The following is a 24,866-nucleotide window of genomic DNA, read 5'->3' on the forward strand; positions in this document are numbered from 1 at the left end:
CGAAAAACGTTTTCACGGCTTAAATTAAGCATAAAAATGCTTTTGTAAGCCTGCTTAGCCACACCTTATTAGCTTGAAATTAGACCAAAAATTTCAAAAAGGTTTTTAACAGGAGTGTCGTTTTTCAAACAGGAGTGTCGTTTTTAAGGAGTGTCGTTTTTCCGCGTGGTGTAACAAAAGGATCTACACGAAAACTATAACTTAGGGATATTTGATAGTCATAGTAAAATGGGCAAATTGGACGGCAATTTTTATAGAAAAATGTAAATTAAAGCAAAAAAACTCCCCCTCCGATTGAGAAAAAGTTGAACACAACTATATATGGACTTTGTACCTTGAAGCAAATTCGCTCATTAAAAAAGAATTGAATAGTTAAGCATGTACAAATTTTGTACCTTGTAACGAATACTCAGCCCCTTGCAAGATAGATAAGGGGATACTTAACCAGATACGGACCAAAAAATCTTCAGCACTTAGATACTTCTTAGATACTAATTCTTCGTATATCCTTACTGAAACAGTCCGTTAGTAGCTTTCTCTTACCCGAAGATTCGATAATTTATATTCGGGTTTCCGGATAAAGTTTTGGGCCAGATCACCTGATTCAGTACATCAATAGTAAAAATGACAGAAGACCTATATTTCCCGTTTCACGGTTCACCGCAAGAAATTTCAAAAAATTATTCTACCATGACAATTGAGCAATTCAAAATTTCCAATCAATTACCTTAGTAAGCAATTAGGTAAATCAATTCAACATAGAAAAAGTGAGAGTAACTCCCTGAATCTAAACCAACGATTACTCTGTAAATATGCGCATCAGTGGAACAACCTTAAACTGAATCAAGTAAACAGTCAATTCTATCCAACTCAAGTTGAAACATGGCAGCGACGCCCAGAACAGCTAACTCTATGACAACGTGTCGAAAAGTAGTGTACGACACTAACTATATTGACTCCACTCTGGACGAAACGGAAGGTAAACGTGTCTTCGTTCTAGCTTCCAAAAGCCTGGACAAAGAATCTGATATCGTTTCCAAACTGGTACAGAAGCTCGAAGAACAGCAACAACTCTCAGGCTTGCTTACTGGAATTGAACAGCATACTTCTGATAGTTCATGCATTCGTGCAGCAAATTTAGTGAGAGATTCAGGAGCAGATTGCGTAGTTACTCTTGGAGAAGGCGCAGTAACGGATGCTTCGAAGGCCATTCGAATCTGTCTGACCTACAACATTCAAGATGCATCTGGATTTCGGCAGTTCCAACGAGCGTCGCAAATTTACAATCCACTTCCGATTGATTTCAAGTCAGATTTGACCGTGATTAATATACCGACGACATTATCGGCGGCAGCGTACAGTTTAGTAACTGGCTTGAAAGACACGGAAACTGGAGCTAAATTTGGGTGAGCAAAAAAGATTAATCTAAGTTCGAGAGTGAAATAATTGGCGATGCTAGTTTTCGAGTAAATCTCTTTCAATCTTTTGTTCACAGTTTTCATACTTCAGATACAAAACTGAATAGTTTTGTTCAAAAATTATTGATAATTTGAATATTATTTTGTCCAACATTTTTCATCACGACGTTAACTCCAGATTAGTTTGAAATAAAAACTACATATGCTGCACATCTATTGATATCTTAGAGCAAGGAGCAAAAATTTTCACTACAGCCGAAGAACTAGCAACCATCATTACAGATAACCGCATTTTTTTAGATCTGTAAGAAATTCCAAAATCGGTATAAAACTATTCTGTACAAAATTATCAGCAAACATGTTCAAAACTATCGCCGAGAGTGGCAAACTGGTGTTACCTTTTTCAAGTCTCACTTCCATCCCGCTGAACTTTTTACATTAACATACTTGGGTTATAGAGAACAACGAACACTGACAAATTTGTAGACTTTGAGTAAGTCTGAAAAAATCCGTGGGTTGAATCAATTTTCCTTTCCGAAATTAAACACAGGCGCGAAGCTGAGCTTCGCACCACTTGCGATACAAAAATGAATCACTGTGCTTAAAATCAATTAGGAAAATCAAAATTGAAAAAAAAAAACGTTTTTGTCATGAAAATTTAGAAAAATTGCAACAAAAGCGAAAATAACCGTAACAAAAATACTTGCAACATTAGACACTATCAGGAGCTTTCAGAAGACTAGAAAAAAGCCATATTTTGATAAAAAATATTTTCTGCGAGAACTAAGACGGCAAAAACCAAAATTAACCGAAAAATTTCAGTTTGCAAAGAAAAAACAAGTCCCTACTGAAATCAAACTCCCGGGCTTTGTCGTCAAACATGGGCGTTACAACATTTTTTTAAGAAAGCTGAAAGTTTTGAAGAAAGCTGAAGGAAAAATCGTGCTACGGGAACTAAGCCGACAAAAATAAACAGACGGACGATAGTCCGAAAAAGAACAAAACTCAAGTTTGCCAAAAAATAGATCCCAGCCTGGCTCGAAGCATAAGCCTTTGCCGACTCGATCAATTGTGCTATCTACACCAGATACCACTGGATGGTTGATTGAATTTACATAAAACAAAGCCAACTGACAGTTGGAAAAGAGTAATGAACACAAGGAAACTGAAAAAAAAACTGACTTGTTTTTTCAAAAACTTTCAACTTGTATTCTGAAGAAAAAATAGATCGCCTTAAATTTCTTTGAAATTGTAGAATAATTTATGATGGACAATTTTTTGTAAAAACTAAGCCAATTTGAGAAAACTGGATCAATAGGCAAAACTTTTATTTCGCTGGGAAATCTGATAATTAATTTCCATTTTCGAAATTAGAAGTTGATCACGTTTCTCGTGACCTTTACACTTTTGCTGTTCGATAATGGAGTTTGCATTCCTTTTACCAATTGGAAATGAACTGAACTCGAAAAGAAATCACAAACCAAACCGCCAAAAATCAAAATTGAGCGTGAACAAATTTTAAGATATTTTCCTGAAAAACAAAAAAAAATCAGCAAGACCTATGTAAGAGTACTCACTACGTTCATTACTCTTTAAAAAAACAGAAATTGAACCGACCGAAACTAGGAAGAAAACAGCAAACTCGAAAAAATATTCTGGAAAAGATATTTAGCACCTGAAACGGGCTTGAAATACTTTAATTTGAATTTTCAAGAAATTGAGCTTGTCAGAAGATTTTCTACAAAAGAATATCCTCTAAAAGAGGAAAGATCCTCTAGAACTGTTCGAAGTGATCCTGTGGACAAAGTTGTTTACGGGGAAAAGTCTAGTACCCGATTGCAATACCCTTGCTTATTGCAAGAGTAATTAATGAAAAAAGTGGAGTTAGCTCAATTACTAGCATGAAAAATTGATTACGCTGGAGAATCGTTCATTTATTATCCATTTAGATATCTGCATGACAACTTGGTTCCAGATGTGGTGATTTTGGATCCCAACACGACAGTACATACTCCTGAACAGCTATGGATCTCCTCGGGAGTGAGGGCCATAGACCACAGCATCGAGACTATTTGTTCACCTATGACCAACATGCTGGCCGACACCGCATGCAAGCAGGTGAAACAATTAAGATGCTTGTCCTCAACCTTTTCCACTTTTCTGTTTTGCTAAGTTTAAAAATTATTAGTTGTTAAATAAAATTTTCAAAAATTCATACGACTCGACAGCGCTGATCGAACTTTTCAAGTCGCATCTGAAACGCTATCAGATGTACTCAATTTGCGTGTACAGCAGGTCAGAAAAGAAAACTTTCAGAGCAGATTTTCTACTTACGAAGAAAAATTAACATACATTTTTTGAGAACGCAATCTTGATCATCTTAGAAGAATATTTATCTCACTTTTCAATGTTTGTTTATTTTGATTGTCTGAAAAAAAATATTTCAATATAGAAAACCTCCTTGCCCCCCTCCCCTCTTGACTAATTGAACTTGCTTGACTGATGAACGCACCTAAAACGCTTGTGGGCAGACTGATCACATGGGGAAAGAGTAAAAAGTGACCAAAACAACATAAAAAAGTGACCAAAAGTGACCTTCGCTCTCCAACACTCAAACAAAAAAAAACATTCAAGGGGGTAAAAAAACCTAATTTAGCTGTAATCAAACTAAAAAAGTTTTAGATGACAAAGGTAACTTCTTGCCGAAAACAACATAGGATATCCAGAATTCAATGCGAATTTTCCCATTATAAGTTGCCTCGTCTAGATGCAGCGATGCAGGGCATTGCGTTTCATAATAAGCTGATTTCTGAGTTGGTTCATGACCCACGGGGTAATTCCGTAGGTTAACATTTTGGAAAGGTGACTTTGAGACAAAGAGTGACCAAAATGTAACCAAAATTGACTGGTTACTCATGAGTGACCAAAGTGGTCAGTATGCTTGTGGGTCTCTAGGTTCAGACTACAGGCTTCCAACCCTTTTATTAGTTTCGCGTTCTGATGCCAATGATTCGAAAACCTTATTTTCACACTTGTCCCGACCCAATCCATCTAAAAAATTAAGTTATATTTGGCAAAATCAGTTAATTTGGATTCTGTTCTCATCGGGACTTGAACAAGACTGCCAGAGCGGAGTTATTGACAAGATCTTTTTGTTCAAAACTTATAATCCCGCTTCGATTCGTTCTAGCTTCATGGAACAATAGTTTTCTCTATTTTTTAATGTTTACCGACGACAAAGGCGTCGTTAGCTTCAAAAAAAAAAAACTTTTAATAGTCGCAATCCGTAATAAAAATTATATTACACAACAGCAGTTAGAACTCAAGGAGACTTCTCTCATGCACACATTTTGCAGAACATTTTCCTAATTTGCAGAAAAGCAATCAGTCTTATAAACTAAGCGCAATGATTTCAAAATAAAATTTTGAATATAAGGTTATAACTATCAAGAATTGATTTTTTTGTTTAACCCCATCTAAGCTGGCATCAAATCTTCGGAAGTTCCTTCAACTTTAATATTTACAGCTAAATTCAAAATCAGAAACATTATTTTTCATTGTTCAAATCAATCAAAATTTCTCATACTTAATCAAACTGGCAAAAAATCTAGTTCAAGATTTTAGGGTCTCAAATTACTGATAGAAAACTTGAAGCCCTCCAAAAATGTCGACAGTACAGGACTATCAGCCAGAAAGAACTGTCTGCTGGGGGCGTGGCTCTCATCAACAGGACTCACACAAGACATTCCTATGGGCGGCAGTCATGGAATCGGTCACATTTTGGGAACCTATGGCGTCTCGCATGGATACACATCATGCATCATGGCACCTCATGTCGTGAAATACAACTGGGACCACATGAACTCGGCGATGCAGAGTCACTTGGTCGAAGCATTTGGAGAGACTGAGCCACCGCATAAGGCTCTATTTCAGTTTATTAGAGACCTGATGATGCCCCAAAGCCTAAGCGATGTTGGGATCAAGAAAGATGATATTCCACACATTGCGCAGAAGGCAACCCTGGACTTATTCACTCAGGGAAATCTGCGACCTCTAAACGTGTTCACTATTGAACAAATTCTACATAATGCTTACGCAACTGATTCTATATAGCGAAAACTTGAAGCCTCTTCAAAAAATAAACTTGAGTTACTTTTAGTTGCATAGTATTTTAGTTTTTACACTATTTACATAGCTGCTTTAAGAACCACATTGCTAATCAGGTCTTCTAGCAAGAATTAAATTTATTGAAAAGGCCTTTTTATCCAAGCAAAAATGACTGCATCTCATTCTCTGGAATATAACTGTAGTTCGGAGACTTTTCTGTCTTGCTCAGCCAGTTGAAGTCGTCTATTTTCTGCCAATTGTTTCTCTCACGTGGTAAATTAGCAGCTTTGAAATGGTCATCTAACTTCGGATAAGACAGGCTGTATGGTCCAATTTTCAATCCAGTACTATCTTCGATGATTCCTCGGGATGTAATGTGAACGAAGAGATAGCAGTTTTTTGAGGTGTGACACCTCAGTTGCTGACATGCTAAAACAATTGTGGAGTTCGAACACTGTTCCAGGAAGACGGATGAAGAACATGGTCCGATGAGCACTTTACTGTTCTCCACGTTCAGAAGATGCAAAGTAGCCGGACAGCCCAAAATTCTACAAAAAAAAACATTTTCGAACATGACAAACAGACAGTTGGAAAAGAGTAAACAGGAAAAAAAACTCACTGAATTGTTTTTTAAAACATAGCCAATTGAAGATTGGAAAAAAGTAATGAACGCAAATAAAAAAAAACACTGACTTTCTCAACTTTCCAATTTCCCTTGAAGCTCTTTGAATTTCTGGAACAATTTATGATTGGCGCTTTTTTGATCACATGAACCCAACTATAGAAATCTGGATCGACAGGTAAAATTTTTATTCCGCTGGGAAATCTTAAAAATACATTCCACTTTCGAAACTAGAAATCGTTCACGTTATCTCGCGCCATTTCCACGTTCTTATTTGGAGAGCGCTATTTACACCCCTTTGAGCAAATCAATTTCAATTGAACTCAAAAAAAGCATTACACCAAGTGCATTAATATTTTCAGACTTTTTTAAAAAAAAATCAACAAGACCTATATAAGAGTCTTCACTACGTTCATTACTCTCAGAAAACCTCAGATACCTATTTCAAAGAAAATAAATGGCCTTTGGATTTCTAGAACGATTTATGATTGACATTTTTTCGATTAAATTAACCCAATTTAAGAAAACTAGATCAACAGATAAAGTTTTTATTCCGCTGGAAATCTAACAATTAAATTCGAAACTAGAAATCGTTCACTAGAGATCGCCATTTCCGCGTTCATATTTGGTGAGCGCTATTTACGTCACTTTGAGCAGATGCATTTCATGTGAACTCAAAAAATGCATATATACATAAGTGCACTTATAAATGCATCAATATTTATGAATACACATCTGTAGTTATTCGATCATTTTAAGGCTTTTTCCTGAAAAAAAATAGAAAAAATCACCAATACCTATCTAAGAGTCATCACTCTTAAAAATTTGAGAAAACTGAATCAAAAGGTAATATTTTTAATCCGCTGTGGAATCTGAAAAAAAAAGAATTCACTTTCGAAATTAGAAGTCGATCAGGTTTATCGCAAGCTTTGAACTTTTGCTGTTCGACGGTGCATTTTGTACTCCTTTTGAGAAAATAACATCAAAAGTTTAGCCGCCAAAAATCAAGTGGGCCTGAAAAAAAACATCAAGACCTATATAAGACTCTTTACTTCGCTCATTGACACTGAAAAATCATTGCCCAGTTGTAGTACTTGAAAAACCATGCATATGGTTTTTCAAGTACTACGTCAACAACGATAGCCTATTACAGTGCAAGTAGCACAGAAGGTTACGGCCATCGTCTTAAAAAAACACACAAAAAAAATCTTTTTCAAATTAGCGTAGTTTTTCTTCTTTGTGGTGTGAGAAAAGGATCTGAACGAAAAATTAGAGATTAAGCATTTTCGTCATGGTACAGTGAGGAAATTGAAAAACCATTATTAAAGAAAAATTACCAGAAAAACGAAAATAAAAATTAAAACTTTCCATTTTCAGATTTATAATTTTTTGAAGTTTTTGATTTCAAAAAAAAAACACTTAAAATTCTAAAAAACACATAACTTGAAGAAAATTATGTTACAAAGTTCTAAATTGCTCTATCCTAAGCTTTTAAGCCATTAAAATAAGCTATTTTAAGCCGTCGGTGGCTTTATTCTATGCAGACAGACATTTGAAAACAACTTCAATATCAGCAGTCATTTTTTTAAAACCTACAAATCGGGTATACAACTTATAAATCAGTTTTGAATCTATTGTAAACAAAGAAATTTTTCAAAACAGCAAAAACTAGGACGGCACAATATCGGAAATTAAATTTTAAAAAAGAATCAAAAAATAATACCACGAGGCAAAGCGAAGCTTCGCATCCTTTGCAATTCAAAACATACATAAAATGACACACTAGCCGACAGGAAGCAGAAATAAGAACCGTAGAAAACGAAATTAGAAAAAAAAATTCTATCATTGTATTGATTTTGCCTTAAATAAATTTTTTTTTTCAGAAAATATGCCAAGAAAGACGATTGAATGTTAAAAAAGCATGTTACCTTATCAAAAAGCGGTAACAAAGCCGATAGTTCCAGAGCAGACACACGCAGCGCAGTAAAAAAATGACTACGGTTGACAGAAAATGAAAAGACAAATCAATTTTGAAAAAAAAACCTTCAAAACATCTTTTGTCACAAAATTGCAAAATTAAAAAAAATTATAGGAATAAAATTACCTGCACCATTACAACCTTTACAAAAAGTTTTTTAAATGCTTAAAAGAAACCGAGCCTTTCTGCAGAACCTAAGCCAACAAAAATAAGCAGACCCGAAAGTCTAATCGAAAAGTTCAGTTTCCACAACAAAAAAAGATCCCAACTGGAATCGACTCTCTGGGATTTATAGTCGCAAGCTTTGTAATGCACTGCTTTTATTAATTAACCCGCATGGTTTCTAGATGTTATTGCATGTTATTAACTGGAGTTGATTTAGCAGTATCTCAATACGGACGCATGGGCCCCGACAGCATGGATTCTATCTCTATCACTTTCTCAGCTGTTTGAATTTAACTTTGGTTAGTAAACTTTATTACTTTCAGCTAGCTCGATATTCAATATTATGTCCCAACTAATAACTCACTATTTACTTTTAATAAACACTAACTTGTTCAACTGCATGCTTGGGATTTTAACATTAATAATTTATGACATCAATTTCTAATATAGCACTTATTTCATGGCTATCAATAGCGTGCCATTTATGGGTACGCTACACTTACACTGTCGAATTATTTCCTGGCGACTGTTATTAGCATCGGGGTTACAATTTAAATACAGTATCTACATAAAATTTGGTGAGTTTCTAACTTCAAACTGTAGTAATTTCATTTAGTTGCATTTCAAAGGGAAACTGCAATGTTAAAAGCATAATAAATTTTAGGAACGAATTAAAAGTTATACGGTATGATTCAATTTCAATAATTTTAAAACAATTTAACTCAATAAATTTTCTATAAATTTACTTTTATAAATGGGTAAATAACAAACTAAACCGGCTTTAAATTAGGTTAGGCACAGGGTTAAAGCTGGTTGATGTACACCAAATGTGCATAAAATAAAGGTTTTAAACTATATACACTCAAATGGATTGGTTCTGTTATCAAATTTACATACACGAATTGTGTATTAAAGAAATTTTAACTTTACAAATGTATAAAATTAAGGTTAAACAGGTAAGTTTAAATTAGAACTTGAGTTCAGGGAAAATAAATAGTGCTGCTAGCACTTATGAGATTCAGGTTACAATTAAGCCACCACTTGAGTCATAGAATCAATGTTTGGGAACGTCATGGTCAATTAAATGATATAATCAGTGTCAGTAATGAAAGATGAAATGGCAACTTATTCGCATCTCAGTCTTCCTATACTTCAGGTCGTCTCCTCGTTGTATTGAGCTCCTATTTGGATAGAAGGAGGTTTCACACCTAAGATTCCTGTATTAGGAGTCAGTTTCATTCCTCCGCTGTAGTTTCGTGAAGTCTTTCCTTGGTGTGATGTCGTTGAGATTTCGCCCATTGATCTCGTTCTATTCATGTCTATTCTGCTTCCCTGCATTGATAGTGTCTCGTCGTTTAGTACTGCATCCTCCATCTGTCTGTGATGTTGTGGTACTGCAATCGTGTCGTCAATTACGTCTAGAATCGTGTATTTATTCTGCCATTCCGCTCGTGTTTCCATAAGTCTAGCTGTTTTTTCATCTCTGTCGCGTTCATCAATGTCCATTGCGACTACTGGCTTTATTCGTATATCTCCATAAGCGGTCTTTAGAAATTGTGGGGTTATGTCTCGAACTGCTTTGAATCGATGAAAAAGATAAGTGCACAAACACTGGAGTAGTGTGCTTCCGATGAAAAGTATGACGGTCAGTGTCAGTGAAAGTTTTATTGGTACATAGCTTTCGAGTTTCTCTGTTAAGGTTGGTTTCAAAAGTTTCATTCCGTCGGCGATTGGTTTTGAGATCTCGTCCAATTGTTCCATGTTCGTGACTATTGGGCTGTCAATAAGTTTTATTTTCACTTGTTCCAAAAGTCTAATTCCGGCGTCCGTTTTTGATTCGAAGTATGGTAACTCATTAATTTCCGGAATTGTAGAGAGTAGGTGTTCCAATGGATCAGACAGTGTGACATTGATTCGTCTTGCTGGAATTTTGTCACAACTTTCCAGATCTGGTCTGATCTTGATATTTCTAGTTGTTAATTGCGTCCTGCAATCCAAAGTAATGATGCAAATGTTGCATCCTGAATGCTCTCTGCGGGATGGAGTATGAACCTCATGCAGGTTGTACTCCCACAAAGAGATTGACGAAGAGGCTGATGTGATTAGCCAGATACCGTATCCCAAATTCGTGGCTCGTTCCGGCGTAGGCAGAATGACTTTTTCCGTCTCACAGACCGTCAAGGCTGCTACAGGGTTTGGCCAGAATAAGTTAGATAGACAAGAGGATCTGCTCATCTGTGTCTGCATGGTTTGATGACAGATCCTATACCTTGATGAACCGAGGCATTTCTCGTGTGAGCACTGAGGTTTCCATTCCGTTCTCAGAGACTGCGAAGTAGTCTCCCTCGGTCTTCCATCTGATTGCATCCTTCTGTCCCGGCTGTGGCATCGGGATTAAATGAGCTCGATAAACCGAAAAGACAGTTAGACTGGACGACATCGGTATCGCTAGTGTCATTAGCAGGCCTTCATCAACTGTTACAACATCTCGAAGCAGTTTTGCGTCATAGTACGAGTGAAGCTCGGTTGTTGGGATGGCTAGAGTCAGTCTGTCCGTTGCGTCTTTTTGGCTGTCGTAAACTGAATTCAGGATTGCTATCAGAGAGTCTCTGGGGACCAATGACATCGTGAGTCTCTTGTCTAAAAGCGTAGGGATGGCATTCATAATGTTCGTCTTAAAAGCGTACAGCGCTGCCCTGTAACTCTTGACATCTGAGTACAGAAGAGAGAGGAGAGAGGCTGCAGTATCAAAATTGAAATTCAATTGTTGATTCGAGAACAGGTACTGATCACAATCGCGCAAGATTTCGAAGTTGTGCTGTATGACCTTAAACTGGTCTTCGATCACTTTCCAATTTTCCTGCTGATTTTGGATCATTTCCTGCTGGATGGCATTAACTTCCGCGAGTTTGTCAGCAACCAGAAAGAATTTTTCATTGACCTGTTCTTCAAATTCGACTACGTGGTCTGTCAGTCGAGTAGTGAACTCATGTAGTTCCTTGATGTTCTGTGCATTGGCGCGGCTGTTGTCTTGACAAGTGCCAAAGATTCCCAATAGTCCGCAACTTGATGAGTCGTCCATGAAGATTCCTGGTCCGAAAAGTCCGATTCCTGCGATGGCGGCTAGTTTTGACATTATTCCTCGTCTTTTTCGTGATTGATCTTCGTCATTTTCGTTGAATAGGAAATGAGAGGTCTCAACTTTGATAGTCGAAACTTCTTTTTGTGCTAGTTGTATTTCAACCTGGAGCTTTTGGAGCATCCAGTCGACATTGAAAGAATCAACACTGGCGTTGAATGTCTTCGCGAAACTGAGTTTACAATCTGTTGATTTGGATTTCCATTTCGTTGACAAGATGGAAAGAAGTTGCGTTACATTATCTTGGATCGTGAAATTGTAACTTGGGAATGGAACTAGGAATTCTGCGTTGATAAACTTTTCGGCTAGTAAGATCTGACTATCTTTATGAAAAATTATTCCCGTCTTCAAAGCATCTTCATATTCGCTCGCATAAGATGTGTTGGCAAGAAATACAAGAACAATGAGGGTGGTGGCTTCGATCATGACTATTGACGTAGACTTACAGCTAGGATGATGATTCATAAACTATTGAGTAGTTGGTGTTTTGGAGTCCCAGGAAGGCGTTTGTCTGTAATTCAAAGTTGATGTTTTCGAATTCTGAGATCGTATTGAATCGGCAAGTAACTATCATACGCGAATCACCCACTGAGTAGGCAATGATAATCAGGATTAAATGATCTTCACAAGAGTACACTGAGTGAACTTCACCTGAGTAATTCAGATGGGGTTCGCCAAAACCGATTAGATCAATGTTGTAGGGAATTTCCGACAATAATTCTGAATTCTGAATTGAGTGCACTAGATTTTGAAATTCTTCGCTATTCATGAAGTTGTTTAAAATGGTAATTTCTGAAGGCTTATATTTTGTTCGGTTGTCGTCAGGTCAAACTTGTCAAAATATAATTCGTTTGTCGAATCCATTTGGTGGGTGTCGTGGCATTTACTTTGTGCCAAATTGTACCAAATGAACAGGATGTTTGGTGATCGTTCCAAATTGGTAGAAATATGGTTTTCGGTGACATTTACTTTAAGAATGGTTTATCGGGTTTATTTGTTTGGTTGTTTGTAAATATATCTTGAACTTTATATTTGAATATCGCCAGTTTGATTGAACTTAACATCGCCGCTTTGACTGAAAATAAAAATGCAGCTCCAATTGGCTCTAGAACTTCGTGCCCAGTTCATAATTGATTTTTGGGTGGACGATCTTCCAAAAAATGTGTCTGAGGCCGTTGAAGATTTGATTATGGACAAGATATGGGATTTAGAAGTTAGGTTGGCAAATGTGTTGGCTAGGTATTTGGACGATTGGGTGTTTTATGCATCCTTGACGTCATACGGAGTTCCACACGTGACGTTGTTCTTCGCCGATCTCAACAATACGTTGATAACATCCCTAAGTTCGCGCGTACCGGCCGAAGTGATGTCCGCTGTGGAGCAGGTGTTAGAGGGTTAAGAATGGTACAAGTGTCAAAATTCAAGTCATGCATGTGTAAGTTTGTATAAGTAGACAATAAGTGAATAACTGCTTTCTGTTTGTTTTAGCTTTAAACTCTTTTAAATTGAGTGTCAACAGGTAAAATGTACTTGAGTTGGTCTGAATGTTAACTAAGATATTTTTTCAGTTGTTGAAAAATGTGCTTTGTTGTTGCTTTTGGCAACACTTCTGTGTTTTGTTGCCGTAATGGCAGTTACGTTGTTTCTGCCGCTGGGCCTTTGTGGTCCCAGCGTTCTGCTGTGTGCCCTCCCTTGGCGGAGAGTGAGGCTGCTGGGCCCTGGCTTGTGTGTGTGGCCGTCTTCGTAGCCTGGGTGCTGCTTGTTGTTGTCGGGTGTGTGCTCTTTCGCCGGCGGTGAAGTAGAAACAAAATAAAACTGAGTTACGTGAACTCTCAATAGAATTAGCGGAATTTTCACGCTTTTTTTTTTCTATTTAGTACTGTTGGCGAATTTAATGCATCTGAGGTGAATGGTGAGTTGGGTCCAAGGGCTGTAAAAAGGCTCCGTTCAGATTCACCTCATTATTATGAGTCGTCTGATGACTCAAGTTGAGACTGGACTTATCAAACTCTTTCAACTTTTGTAATCAGAGTCATTTCTTATGTATATCTTCAAGTTAATATATGATTTCTGTACTCAAAACGCTCGCTAATGGTGTTAATATCAATCCTGGTTAACCGTACGCTAGCGTCGTGAGGTTAGGTGACTTAAAAGTGAGTTATTATCAAGGTTTTTTCTTGGGACACGGCCCAATCCTTTGGACCGGAATAGGAAAATTTTTTTTCTTCAGATTTGTTCTAACCATGCTAGATCGACGGGGAAGGGTCGATAACCTACCCTTGTTGGAGAGTTTTTTGACCTAAAGTTATTTTTTCGGAAGTTATCGATTTTCAAAGTCGGGGATTTTCGTGTTTTTTCCGGTTTTTCCGATATTCTGGGCATTAGGTGTTGTCAAAATTCGCTTTCCTGCACTCATTTTCGCAATGTCCCTTTGGTCGCTGTGCAGTGTGAGCGTACGGCCCCAGTAAGCGTGTCTGATTTTATTTTTAAGGACTTTACGACTATTTTTATTCAGTCACTTTTTCTCAAATTTTCATTTTTTAGCGTTTTTATCTAGTTTTTTCCGTCTTTTTATCTCGGTGAATGTTGCTGCTGTCCCAGTAACCACCCAAGTGAACGGGGGGAGTGTATACGGGCTGCTCAGGTATTTTGTTAAGTTTTTTGCGCATCAATTCAAGATATTTTGAGAATTTTCCATAATTTTCGCAGTAAAACGCTTTTTTCATTTATTATAACTCTTCAATGAACTGTTTGAGTGGTGGTTTTTGGAGTGATGCCATGGAGATGGTGTCATCCAATGTGCTGTAACATGATCGCTCGACCGTATACACAAAATGACATTTTACATTTTTGTTCTAGAATTCAAGAAGAGACTACTAAACTGTGTCGTCTTCTTCATCAGGTCGTTCAGATTTTGCTATCAGATCACTGTTGAAGTAGCGTATTAAGCAGGTTAGGTTTGTGGTTACATGTAGAGATATACTTTGATATCCGTGTTGTAAAAGACGTCCGCTATCATCTGATAAACTATTTCAAAACTGAGTCCGTCAAGTCCGCATCCGAGTTTTGGTAATGCAATTTCCTTTATTCCGTGACGATTTAGCTGCGCTCGTAGTTGACACAAGCTGACTGACAGGTGATAATACATTGGTTTTTCAAAATACAGATTTTTTGTGATCAAATTATAGATGAATTTCTTGTCGGTTGGTTCGAAATATGCGATCGAGGATCCTATTTGGGGGTTTTCGATAGACAAAAGCGATGATTTGATTTCAGGGTAGGCCGCTGCTATCTGTTTTGCTAATCCTTTACCCATCGCGAAATCGCTCGATACGCAATGTGCAATTGGGCCAGGGAATCTGAGGATATCACCACTTCCGATGACAATGTTCGTCGGTGTTTCGATTGAATTTAGAGTAGATGGTCCTTGTCCATCCTCTGTTTGGTCATTACGGTTTTCGCTACGTCGGTGTCCTAATAATGACTGCTTCGCACGCTTCACACTATTTTTTATCACGTTTCCTTTTTCTTCGCGATTTAAACTTAAGTTTTCGTTTGCGATAGCGGCTTGTTCTTGGATCGACTTTTTTCGCGCCGCTGCGTTATGTCGTGACGTAAATGTGGTTGGTGCCTTTTCATGTCCTCCGAGCGTTCGCATTCCGTATCGTCGTACTATTAACGGTGGTGGTGTGATTTCACGTTGCTGGACACGTTTATTAAATTGTACTTGTTGGGCGTGAATTCTGTCACGTGCTACAAACGCGGCCTGTCGTTGAGGTCTCTGGTTTTCTGTTTGTATAGGCTCCTGTTCTTGGAAGAGCAAATCAAGATTGAGCGTATCATCATTGTTTGGCTGTGCATCCGGGTCTGGAAACTGGATATCGCGGTGTGGATCTTCATTATCGATCTGCTCGTTAGCTTCGTCTGCAGGTGGTGGTGCCACGATGGGTATCGCTGGTGCTACCACTGGGTGTGGCGCAGGAACAACTGGTGGCGGCGGTGGTGGTGGTGGTACTACAGGACCTGGTGCTGCTCCTAGTGGCACGGATAGCTGTACACTTGATGGACCTTGAATCTGCGACGGCTCCTCCGTTGTAGGGTTATGAAAATCTTCGAGTAATTGTGGTATGCATTCGTCAAAAAGTTCCGGTTCGCCTCGATACTTTCCCAGCGAGGGGTCTGTCATAAACGTGGTCGGGTCAAGATTCTCCAAATCATCTGGTGCTTGCTGAGGCACGATTGGTTTCAATCGAATTCGGTGAACACATTGTGTATAAATAGTTCCAACTTTTCTTATAAGATAATTCGAATTTGTCAGTACTTTTTCGACTCGATAAAGTGGTATCCAGACTTGTTTGGAATGGCTTCCGAATTCGGATTGAGTTGTCAGTTTCGGGTTAAGAAGTAAACAGAATGCGTGAAGATTGAGTGGTTGTGCTAATGCTTTTTGGTCGTAATATCCACGATAGCGTTGGTATGCATCAATTATATTTTGTTTGGTCTCTTTGAACTTCTCTAACATTGCATCCTGCAGAGCGGTTACAAAATCTGATTCGACTGAGATTGCTTCTAGTGCTTTGGTTGAAAATCGAAGATCTAAAGGTTTGATTGGGTCTCGTCCATGGAAGATAGCACTAGGGCTACATCCAATTGATGAATAGTACGATGTATTGTGAATAAATGTTGCTAATGGAACGTACTTATGCCAATCAGACCATTGTTCGTTTGTATTGAGTTTAAGGATCCTTTTGAGTGCTCCATGGGATTTTTCAACAAGTCCAATTGTCTGTGGATGCTTTAAGGTAGCATGGCTCACTTGGATTTCCAACAGCGATGCAAGTTCGTGCATCAATTTCGACGTGAACGTTGTTCCGAGGTCTGCTAGAATTCGTTTCGGTACGTAACTATGAGTAAAGAAGATTTTGGTCAGTTCTCTTGCAACCGTATCGGCTGACACATTCGTAAGTGGCATTGCGAAAAGGTATTTAGAGAATACGTCGATTCCCGTTAGGACAAATTTATACACTGGTGACTGGAATGGTCCTACGATATCAATTTGCATCATTTCTCCTGGAAATGACTGCAATGAAGATATCGGTTGCAACGGCGGTGTTTGGTACCTGCTCGAAGATTTTTTCAATTGTAAGCAAGTAAGACAATTCCTTATTATGTTCACGAAAAATTCTGTGAATCCTGGAAAGTAGAATCGTTTTCTAAATTCCTCCAATGTTCTTCCCATGCCAATATGTCCTCCACTAGGCGAATTGTGTAGGCGATACACAACTTCTTGCCACAGGTGCTTCGGTAGACAGTATTGCAGGTACTTAACTTGTCCAGTGTCATTGAAAAATTTTCTATAAAGAATTGCGTCTTTGAGTTCGAGTCGGTTGATTTGTTTAGCATATTTTTTCCGTCGGCTACTAGCATACTTCAGATCTGGTATCTTGTTTTCGGTTATCCAGTTCTTGACCTCCTGAATATCAGGGTCTTTTTCTTGCTCAAGTTTGAGATCCAGTGGTTCGCTTCTGTCACTCAAATCCGAAAATAAGTCTGCAGGGTCTGAGTAATCAATTGCTGATATTGTTGGTCCGACTAATCGTACAAACGCTTGCGCCTCCAGTTCGTCAGAATTTTCGATTTTATTTTGTTTTAGCATGTAAGTCTCAAGAAGACCCAGCGACTCTAATTGTTGGCGTATTTCATTGGTCATTACTACTTGGTCGGAGAATGCCTCTTTTATCTCTATCGAATTGAGTGATGCATCCGGTAATTTTGCCGTTGAATCAATATGTATTTCGCGGACCGGTATTTTATCTGTTAAGCGTAGGGAAAGAGATGCATTCGGGTCAGTCTGCATGCGTGATAAAAAGTCGGCTGCATAATTTGCTTTGCCTGGTATATGTGCTATGACAATATTAAATGCTAAAACTCGATCTAGGAAGTTCCAAACTGATGGTGGTATTGATTTCGATTGAAAAAATGACGTTAGACTTCTGTTGTCTGTCAAAACTATAACGGGTTTTGAGGCGCCCCATATGAAATGTGCAAAATGATCTAGGGCAAAATATAAGGCTAGGAATTCTTTATAGTAAATCGAGAATTTGAGCTGTGGTTCGTTAAAAAGTCGTGATCCAAAAGAAACAGGTGCATACGTCTTTGTTTTGCCTTTATTTTCTGTATTTACATAATCTTCGACCATGAGGACGAATCCTGTTCCATGGCAACTCGCGTCACAAAGGATCACATATTGTAAGTCAGGTTTTGGTAGTCTTAACGTTATGGTTGTTGCTTGCAAAAGATCGTGTTTAAGAACTTCGAGACCTTTGCGATGTTCATCTAAAATTCGAAATTCAACATCTTGCTTTAGTAGCTTGTAAAACGGTAGCAATTTATCACCAAGGCTAGGCATATAGTTCCTAAAGAACTGTACAAAGCCGATTAGTCTCTTAACTTGCTTCGCTGTTTGTGGCATTCTGATACTACGTAGAAATTTTTGGATTTTGGTCTCTTCTGGTGAGACTCCTGCTGGTGTTACGATGTTTCCTAGAAATTTCATTTTTTGCGTACCTATTTCACATTTACTTGGGGACAATTTGAGTCCTGATTTTCGAATACATTCAAAGATTTTTGACAAGTTCGGAATTAGTTCATCAAACGTGTGCACTGCACTTCCTATATCATCCATGAACTGTGTACACATATCCCCTGCTAGGCATGGATCTAAGTAGTGCCGAATGAATGAACTGAAACCCGTTACTGACTTATTTAGACCTTGCGCTAGGCATTTGTATGCATAAGTTCGTGATGAAAAGTTAAATGCCAACAATTGAACCGAAATGTCATCTGCCATTTGTACACAATGGTATGCTTGTGAGCAATCAAGTTTTGTAAACAAGTTCTTTCCGGCAAAATGATTTGAGGCATCTGTCATATTTGAGATTGGAAAGTTCGTGTTTAAATAATCATTCTTGAGCGAATGGTTTATTCTTCTTAGATCAATAAGCATGCGGAGTTTTCCTGATGGCTTTCGGTGAGCAAACAATGGGCTACTGTACTTTGATTGTGATAATGTCGTTATAAGGCCAAAGTAATGCATAAGTGCAAGTTCAATTGTTAATTCTTTTCGTAGGTGGATTGGCGTAGGCGGACCTTGTGTGTACAGAGGTCGTTGGTGTTCCGGTGTTAGTTTGATTTGCAATTCCGAGTTGTATCCGACATCAAATCGATGTTTGGCAAATATATCCGAGTATTTAACAAGTAAATGTTCCACTTGTGACCTTTGCTCATTTGTCAACACGGAATTTTCCCAATTGAATTGATCTAGAAATGTCAATCTATCATGGTCACTTGATTTCGGTTCACAAAGTTCAAGATTCTTAAAATGGAGGATCTGGTCATAGATCTCCCGTTGAATTGGGGTAAGAATGTTAGGGTTTTCACACGTTTCCGGTGTCGGGAACCAAAATTTTTCATACTCTGGCTTTGGTTTGATAGGTTTCACGTCATTTGATTTATTCACTTGAATGAGCTGATTGATTTCATGTTTCACATTTTCCGGGTTGGTCATTTTTGCTAAAGCCAACGTTTGTGGGTCAATCGGGATGATATTTTTCATGTCTGTTGATGTTAAGATCGAAAAATTTGCGATTGTGCTCTTGTTCGGCAAAGTTATTACATGATCGGTTACATTAAGTGCTGAAATATACAGTTTGCTATCATCTGTAGTCTCACTGATTGATGACATTAGCGCAATATTGGATTCGTCTTCAAATTCGGGGACTGGTACAACTGTTCCGATAGTATTTTTAATGTCGATCTCGGTAAAACACTCTAAAAGCACCGTTTTCTGCGGCGGAATAACGTATTTCTTCGAAAGGATTACTGGTACTCGGAGCGCTTGTTTTTTATGTCGTTTAGAACTTGGGGTTTTGATTTCATTTATTTGAATTGTTACATCGGGAAATTTCAAAAGATCATATTTCGGACAAATTTGTACGTCGTGTTTTTTATAAAAACAGTTTCCTAGTATCATTGAATTCGCTGTTGGTAACACACGGAAAATTTCCGTGAACGTTTTTGCTGCAATTTTGAAACATATTGTTGCTTCGATCTCTATTGGTACAAGTTGACCTCCGGCCATTCGTACTCGTTTCAATTTCGACTTTTGTGTCACTATTTCTTGATATAAGAATTTATCCGTTTTAAGGTCGTTGAAATTTGTCTGTGATATAACATTTGCACACGCTCCTGTATCGACCAGGGCGCGCCTAAAGGTTTTGGGTGCGAATTGAAGTTTGACATAAGAAAGTGTTTTGTCGCTTTCCGGTATAACAGCATATAAATCAAGTATTTCGTGTGGAAATGCATTTGATAGCTTTTTATTGGAATTACTATTTTCGGCTTCATTTTTCCCCAATTTATTCAATCGTGAACGTTTTGAGGTTTTTATGTTTTTTCGGCGTCTTTTCGGTTTAGCGTTAGGTGTTTTTTGCTTGGTATCGTTTGTTTCGGTTTTTCGTTCTGACTCTTGAATCGGTGGCGCTATTAGTTTTTTGACTGATTTTGGAATGGGAAGGATTGTCCCCTTCCTTGAGGTTTTGGTCTCATATAACATTGACTGGCAGTATGGTTAGGGTAACCACATGTATCGCAGAGCACAGGGGTTGATCGAATTACGGGCATATACGGGCCGTTTGGGGCTTGAATGTCAACGTTTGTTGCTTGCTGTTGGTTGACTGACTGCTGTTGGAAGTGGTTCGATTGTGGGTACTGGTTCTGGTAGTTCTGATTCTGGTAATTCTGATTCTGGTAATTCTGATTCTGGTAATTCTGATTCTGGTAATTCGATGGTCTCCTAGGCCATTGCTGCTGATTCCCAGGGGGGAATGGGTAAGGACTTCGGAAGTTTCCTCCTCTTCCTTGGTATCCGGATCTGAAGTTGTTTTGATAAAGGTACTGACCTCTAAAGTTATTATTCCCTCTGCTATAATGATTTCTGGGTGAGTATTCGTTCGTGTATTGTCCGGAGTAGGGTTGTCTCGGCTGGTAACCTCTACCTCCTCCACGAAATCCTCGTTGGAAACCACTATTATTATTTGGGAAACGATTCTGCTGATGCTGCTGTTCTTGTTGTTGTTGTTGCGTTTGCTGATTTGTTGATCGCTGTGCGGATGTCGATGCTTCTTGACGATCTCTATCGTTCATTTGAGTTCGAATTTCGTTCACTTGCTTCTCCATAGCTTCTTGCGTCGCAGTAAGCTTCGATAAGGCGCTGATAAGATTATCAGACACAGTCTCACTTATTTCGTTAAATCCATCCTCTGGATAATCTTCTTTTCTGCACATATCTCGGATGACCAGCTGTCTCCTTGCATACATACAAAGGTCTTGTACCGTGTTACCCGCAGGCTGTTCCATGAGCTTTGCACGAAGCCATCCAGGCATAGCTTTTACAAACAGTCTTCGAATTTGTGCGTCTCGATGATCCCTTACTGCGTCCAACCGTTCTTGACGATGTGCAGTTTCTCTGGCATGTCGTGCTGCTTCTAATGCGGCATTGACAGCTGCTGCATCAATTGGGTCAGGAATTGGTATTTCTGGCGTTGGGTACGCTTTTTGCGCTTTTTTCTGTAAGGTCACCAAGAAGTTTTCTGGCGTATCCTTCTTTAAGTCGCATTTTTGCTGTTCCAATTTCAAGACATGGACTTCTTGGAGTTGCGGATTACTGAAATGATCGCGCAACGCTGTTAAGCTGTCGAGTACGTTTGCTCTAGTCGCATCTGGTAATGTCTGGTAGAAACGAAGTGCATTATCACGCAAGTGGAGTTGTAGAAAATTCGCTTGTTGAGCCGGTAATACGCCTGCGACTCCGATGAATCCGTTGAAGAGTTGTTCGAATTGTGAAAAATCTTCGGTATCCGTCCCTCCGTACGGGTTAACTGAGATTTGAGCGTGCGCCATTTACAGTTTTATGATTTTCAGTCTGTTTTCAGTTAGGTTTGAACAATTTATAAAATTTATATGAACGAACTGGGTTGGTTTTATCACGAAAAAGCTGATATTTTAGCACAGCGCGGTTAAAATTGTTAGTAAGGCTAATTCAATGCTAATGCTGATTTCGATTTTAGAGTTTTCCGTCTTTAAGCTTCAATCTACTGCATTTACGCTCCTCCAATTTTCAATGATTTCCAATGATCATGATTGATTTCAATGTTTTTTGATTTGAGCGCACACCAATTTAATACTTCTCACTAATATATAGCACAAGAGTCTTAATAGTTTGACCTACAAGTTTGTAGAGACGAAAGTTCTCGAGTTTTCCAGTTACTTCACTTGAATGTAGTTTCCTCAATTGACAGAATCACAAAACACTCATTAGTAAGTTCACATTTCTGATTTGACAGTTGCTGCGCTTGATCTACTGTTTCAGCTCGCCCTCAAGATGTCGTCTAGCTGGATTTCGTCTAGCTGGATGAGTGGAGATTGTCACTGTACTGTCGTTCGCGAACTATCACCATGTAATGCACTGCTTTTATTAATTAACCCGCATGGTTTCTAGATGTTATTGCATGTTATTAACTGGAGTTGATTTAGCAGTATCTCAATACGGACGCATGGGCCCCGACAGCATGGATTCTATCTCTATCACTTTCTCAGCTGTTTGAATTTAACTTTGGTTAGTAAACTTTATTACTTTCAGCTAGCTCGATATTCAATATTATGTCCCAACTAATAACTCACTATTTACTTTTAATAAACACTAACTTGTTCAACTGCATGCTTGGGATTTTAACATTAATAATTTATGACATCAATTTCTAATATAGCACTTATTTCATGGCTATCAATAGCGTGCCATTTATGGGTACGCTACAAGCTTAGATGCTACCAAATGCACAGAACACTCCTTGCACAGAATCTATGAAGAAAACAAATTCCAAAAATTTTAAAAGAATATCATGGAAAAAAATCAATTACTTGCCCAAGAGCGGAATACACAGAAATGATTTTTAATGAGAAAAAATTGCCCAAATTTTAGGCAAATTTGGTGCTGCTGCAACTACGCTGACAAAAAAAAATCAGACAACCAGAAGTCCGACAAATATTTCTTTGACGCGCGGACAGTTAGCCGCTAACAAAAACAACAGGTCCTGGCCTGATTCGAACAATTGACCATTGTCTTTATAGACACGCGTATAAGCTGCTCGTCATATGCGCGAATTAGCGTCTGCCTTTTGACTTCAAATAATCCAAAGGTTAAATGATCGAAAAGATTCTGTTAACTAGTTGTGGACCCGAAAATAAGTCTATATTTCAGTTTGATAACGCTTGCTAATCGCAAGCGTAAAAAGGAAAACTTTAACGCAAACATGATGAATTATGCCTGTCTCGTTAAAATGACTGACACAGTCGAAACTAGAATCTCATGTACCGCAAAATAATAGGACGTCACAAGCTAAAACCTGTGAACAAAGTTTCTTAGTCTCAGACGAAATTCTATAACCCGATATCAAAACACTTGCTTTAAAAAGCCAAAAAAAACATCAAAAAATCTTGGAAATCAAATAACTGCACTACTAGGGATGTTATAATTGGAGTCTTAAATAGTAGAAAATGCTGAACGTTCGAGAAGTAGACGGCCGATAGTCCAAAAATTGGATTTTATAACGAAGAAAAACTTCATACGTTTGCAAAAGTGCAGTTTCCACCCGGACTCTTTCTCCATTATCTTTTTAACCTCTGCGCCACATAGGTAGAACTATTCATTGACATTTTTGTACAGCAATTTCCTTATCACTGAAATTATTGTAAGCAAGTTTCTTCTGATTTGCGAATTCTGTGAACAATGTGGCTAGGGAAAAGTCTAGTTAAGTCTCGGTTTTTGGGTATTACTCTTGCCTTACCATGGCAATTTTGGTATTATATTAAAAATATTACAGCTATAGAAAGATAAATAAATGGATCTGAGAATTATTTGAACTTTTACTGGTAAGTGCTACAGAACACTAACCTTACTTGGGAGTCGACAATATTCTGCAAAATCACATCTTGACCATCAACTTTTTCCCCTTGCAGCTCAATATTTTGATTTTTTATACATTCAAATAAGGGTTTTATTAACATTTCGGAAGCGGCTGGCTGAGACTGGGTTTGCTTTTGAAGCGGTGATGCACTTGCCGACGTTGACTGAATCGGTTTCCTTTTCAATTTGAATGCAAACTTTTTCTTGGGTTGTAAAGCGTCCCGTAATGCAGTTACACTAATCTGAAGGCTAGTAATTTGAGACTTATAGCTTCCTATTGAACGTACTGGAAGAAAATTTGTAGATTCGTTTAAATTCTTTTGCAAAGTTTCTATTCGAATCGCTATGTTTTGTAATTCTGTTTGAAGAGGCTCTAGCTCTACGCCAGGTGAAAAGGTAGCATTTTCAATTTGGGCAAGTTCATAAGTCAACTTTTCGTATTCCGAAGAAAACGCAGCTGCAAAAAGATCTTGACTTTCATGTGATGCTCTCTCTTTATCGCGTTTTTCGTTTCTTACAGCAATATCAGCCAGCCTTTGCGACTCTCTATCCGCCAGAAGTTCGCTCAGGTATTTCTTTTTATCTTCAGGAGACATAACATCGCTGTTATTGTTGTCAAAATTCTCTACTTCAGATAGCATTTTTCTTGATATCTTCCAAATAACTACGCTTTTGTTTCCATTCAACTTGAAAAAATTAGAGGTTACATGCTGGTAAAAGTATTTGAACCCACAGAGAGGCGAAGCATAGCTTCGCACCAATTGCGATACCACGCAAACAAAGCATGACAAATTAGCAAAAAGAAATTGATACAGAAGCTGCTGAGCTGAAAAAAAGTTTGAAAATGTTTAGAGAAGCTTGATCCACCGATACATTTTATATTTTTGTCTTGCTGTAACAGTCGCCTACTTCGGTCACATATGAGGCTTAAGAAAAATAGGCCCTATAACCATTGGCTCAAGAGTCAGGGACACTATCTCTTGTGTTTTTCTACCTCAAGAACGGTCGGAGCCAATTCGGTTCGCTTGCGACATGAGACTAGAACCCGTTACAGCTTAAAGGCTACTACCAAAATATCCCCCCACTCTAGAAAAAAAGAACGTCCCTATACTTAGGTCTCAAAATACCCAAAATACGCGAACGCCGTTAAAAACAGGGTTGGAACAATCCGTTAAGTTACTTTTTATTGGACAGTGGAACTTTGATCCATTTCAGATGGATCAACCTAAAACTCGCCTTATCTCAACATAACAATCTTAAAACACACTCGAGAAATTTAAATTGGTGTAACATTCGTCTACTGCAGTCACACATGAGGCTTAAGAAAAATAGGCCCTATAACTATTGGCTCAAGAGTCAGGGACACTATCTCTTGTGTTTTTCCACCTCAAATCAGTCGGAGCCAATTCGGTTCG

At 38.2% G+C, this 24,866-nt stretch overlaps 3 protein-coding genes across 3 annotated transcripts in view; 2 read left to right on the forward strand and 1 right to left on the reverse strand.

Annotated features, from left to right (window-relative positions):
• LOC134849377 (kelch domain-containing protein 1-like) overlaps positions 1 to 24,866 on the forward strand; it is a 381,010-nt gene that overhangs the window by 224,031 nt on the left and 132,113 nt on the right. The window lies entirely within an intron of this gene.
• LOC134849345 (uncharacterized) lies at positions 744 to 5,532 on the forward strand. The gene is made up of 3 exons (XM_063866502.1): positions 744 to 1,406; positions 3,368 to 3,536; positions 5,043 to 5,532. The coding sequence occupies exons 1-3, from the start codon at positions 883 to 885 to the stop codon at positions 5,529 to 5,531; spliced, it is 1,182 nt and encodes a 393-aa protein (XP_063722572.1). The 5' UTR covers positions 744 to 882; the 3' UTR covers position 5,532.
• Positions 5,547 to 24,133, reverse strand: LOC134849361 (tubulin-specific chaperone C-like). The gene is made up of 2 exons (XM_063866504.1): positions 23,440 to 24,133; positions 5,547 to 6,073 (listed from the first exon to the last, which is right to left on the reverse strand). Exons 1-2 carry the CDS (start codon positions 24,090 to 24,092, stop codon positions 5,680 to 5,682), a joined length of 1,047 nt encoding a protein of 348 aa, XP_063722574.1. The 5' UTR covers positions 24,093 to 24,133; the 3' UTR covers positions 5,547 to 5,679.

Source organism: Symsagittifera roscoffensis, chromosome 1, assembly GCF_963678635.1.
Source record: "Symsagittifera roscoffensis chromosome 1, txSymRosc1.1, whole genome shotgun sequence".
Lineage (NCBI taxonomy): Eukaryota > Metazoa > Xenacoelomorpha > Acoela > Convolutidae > Symsagittifera > Symsagittifera roscoffensis.

Excerpts from the sequence above, each read along its gene's own strand:
- LOC134849345 (XM_063866502.1), top strand. The coding sequence starts at position 883 with ATGGCAGCGACGCCCAGAACAGCTAACTCTATGACAACGTGTCGAAAA. Across the intron at positions 1,407-3,367 it reads GAAACTGGAGCTAAATTTGG|ATATCTGCATGACAACTTGG; the intron begins GTGAGCAAAAAA and ends TTATCCATTTAG. Across the intron at positions 3,537-5,042 it reads CCGACACCGCATGCAAGCAG|GGTCTCAAATTACTGATAGA; the intron begins GTGAAACAATTA and ends TCAAGATTTTAG.
- LOC134849361 (XM_063866504.1), bottom strand. The coding sequence starts at position 24,092 with ATGCTATCTGAAGTAGAGAATTTTGACAACAATAACAGCGATGTTATG. Across the intron at positions 6,074-23,439 it reads ATTGTCGACTCCCAAGTAAG|AATTTTGGGCTGTCCGGCTA; the intron begins GTTAGTGTTCTG and ends TTTTTTTTGTAG.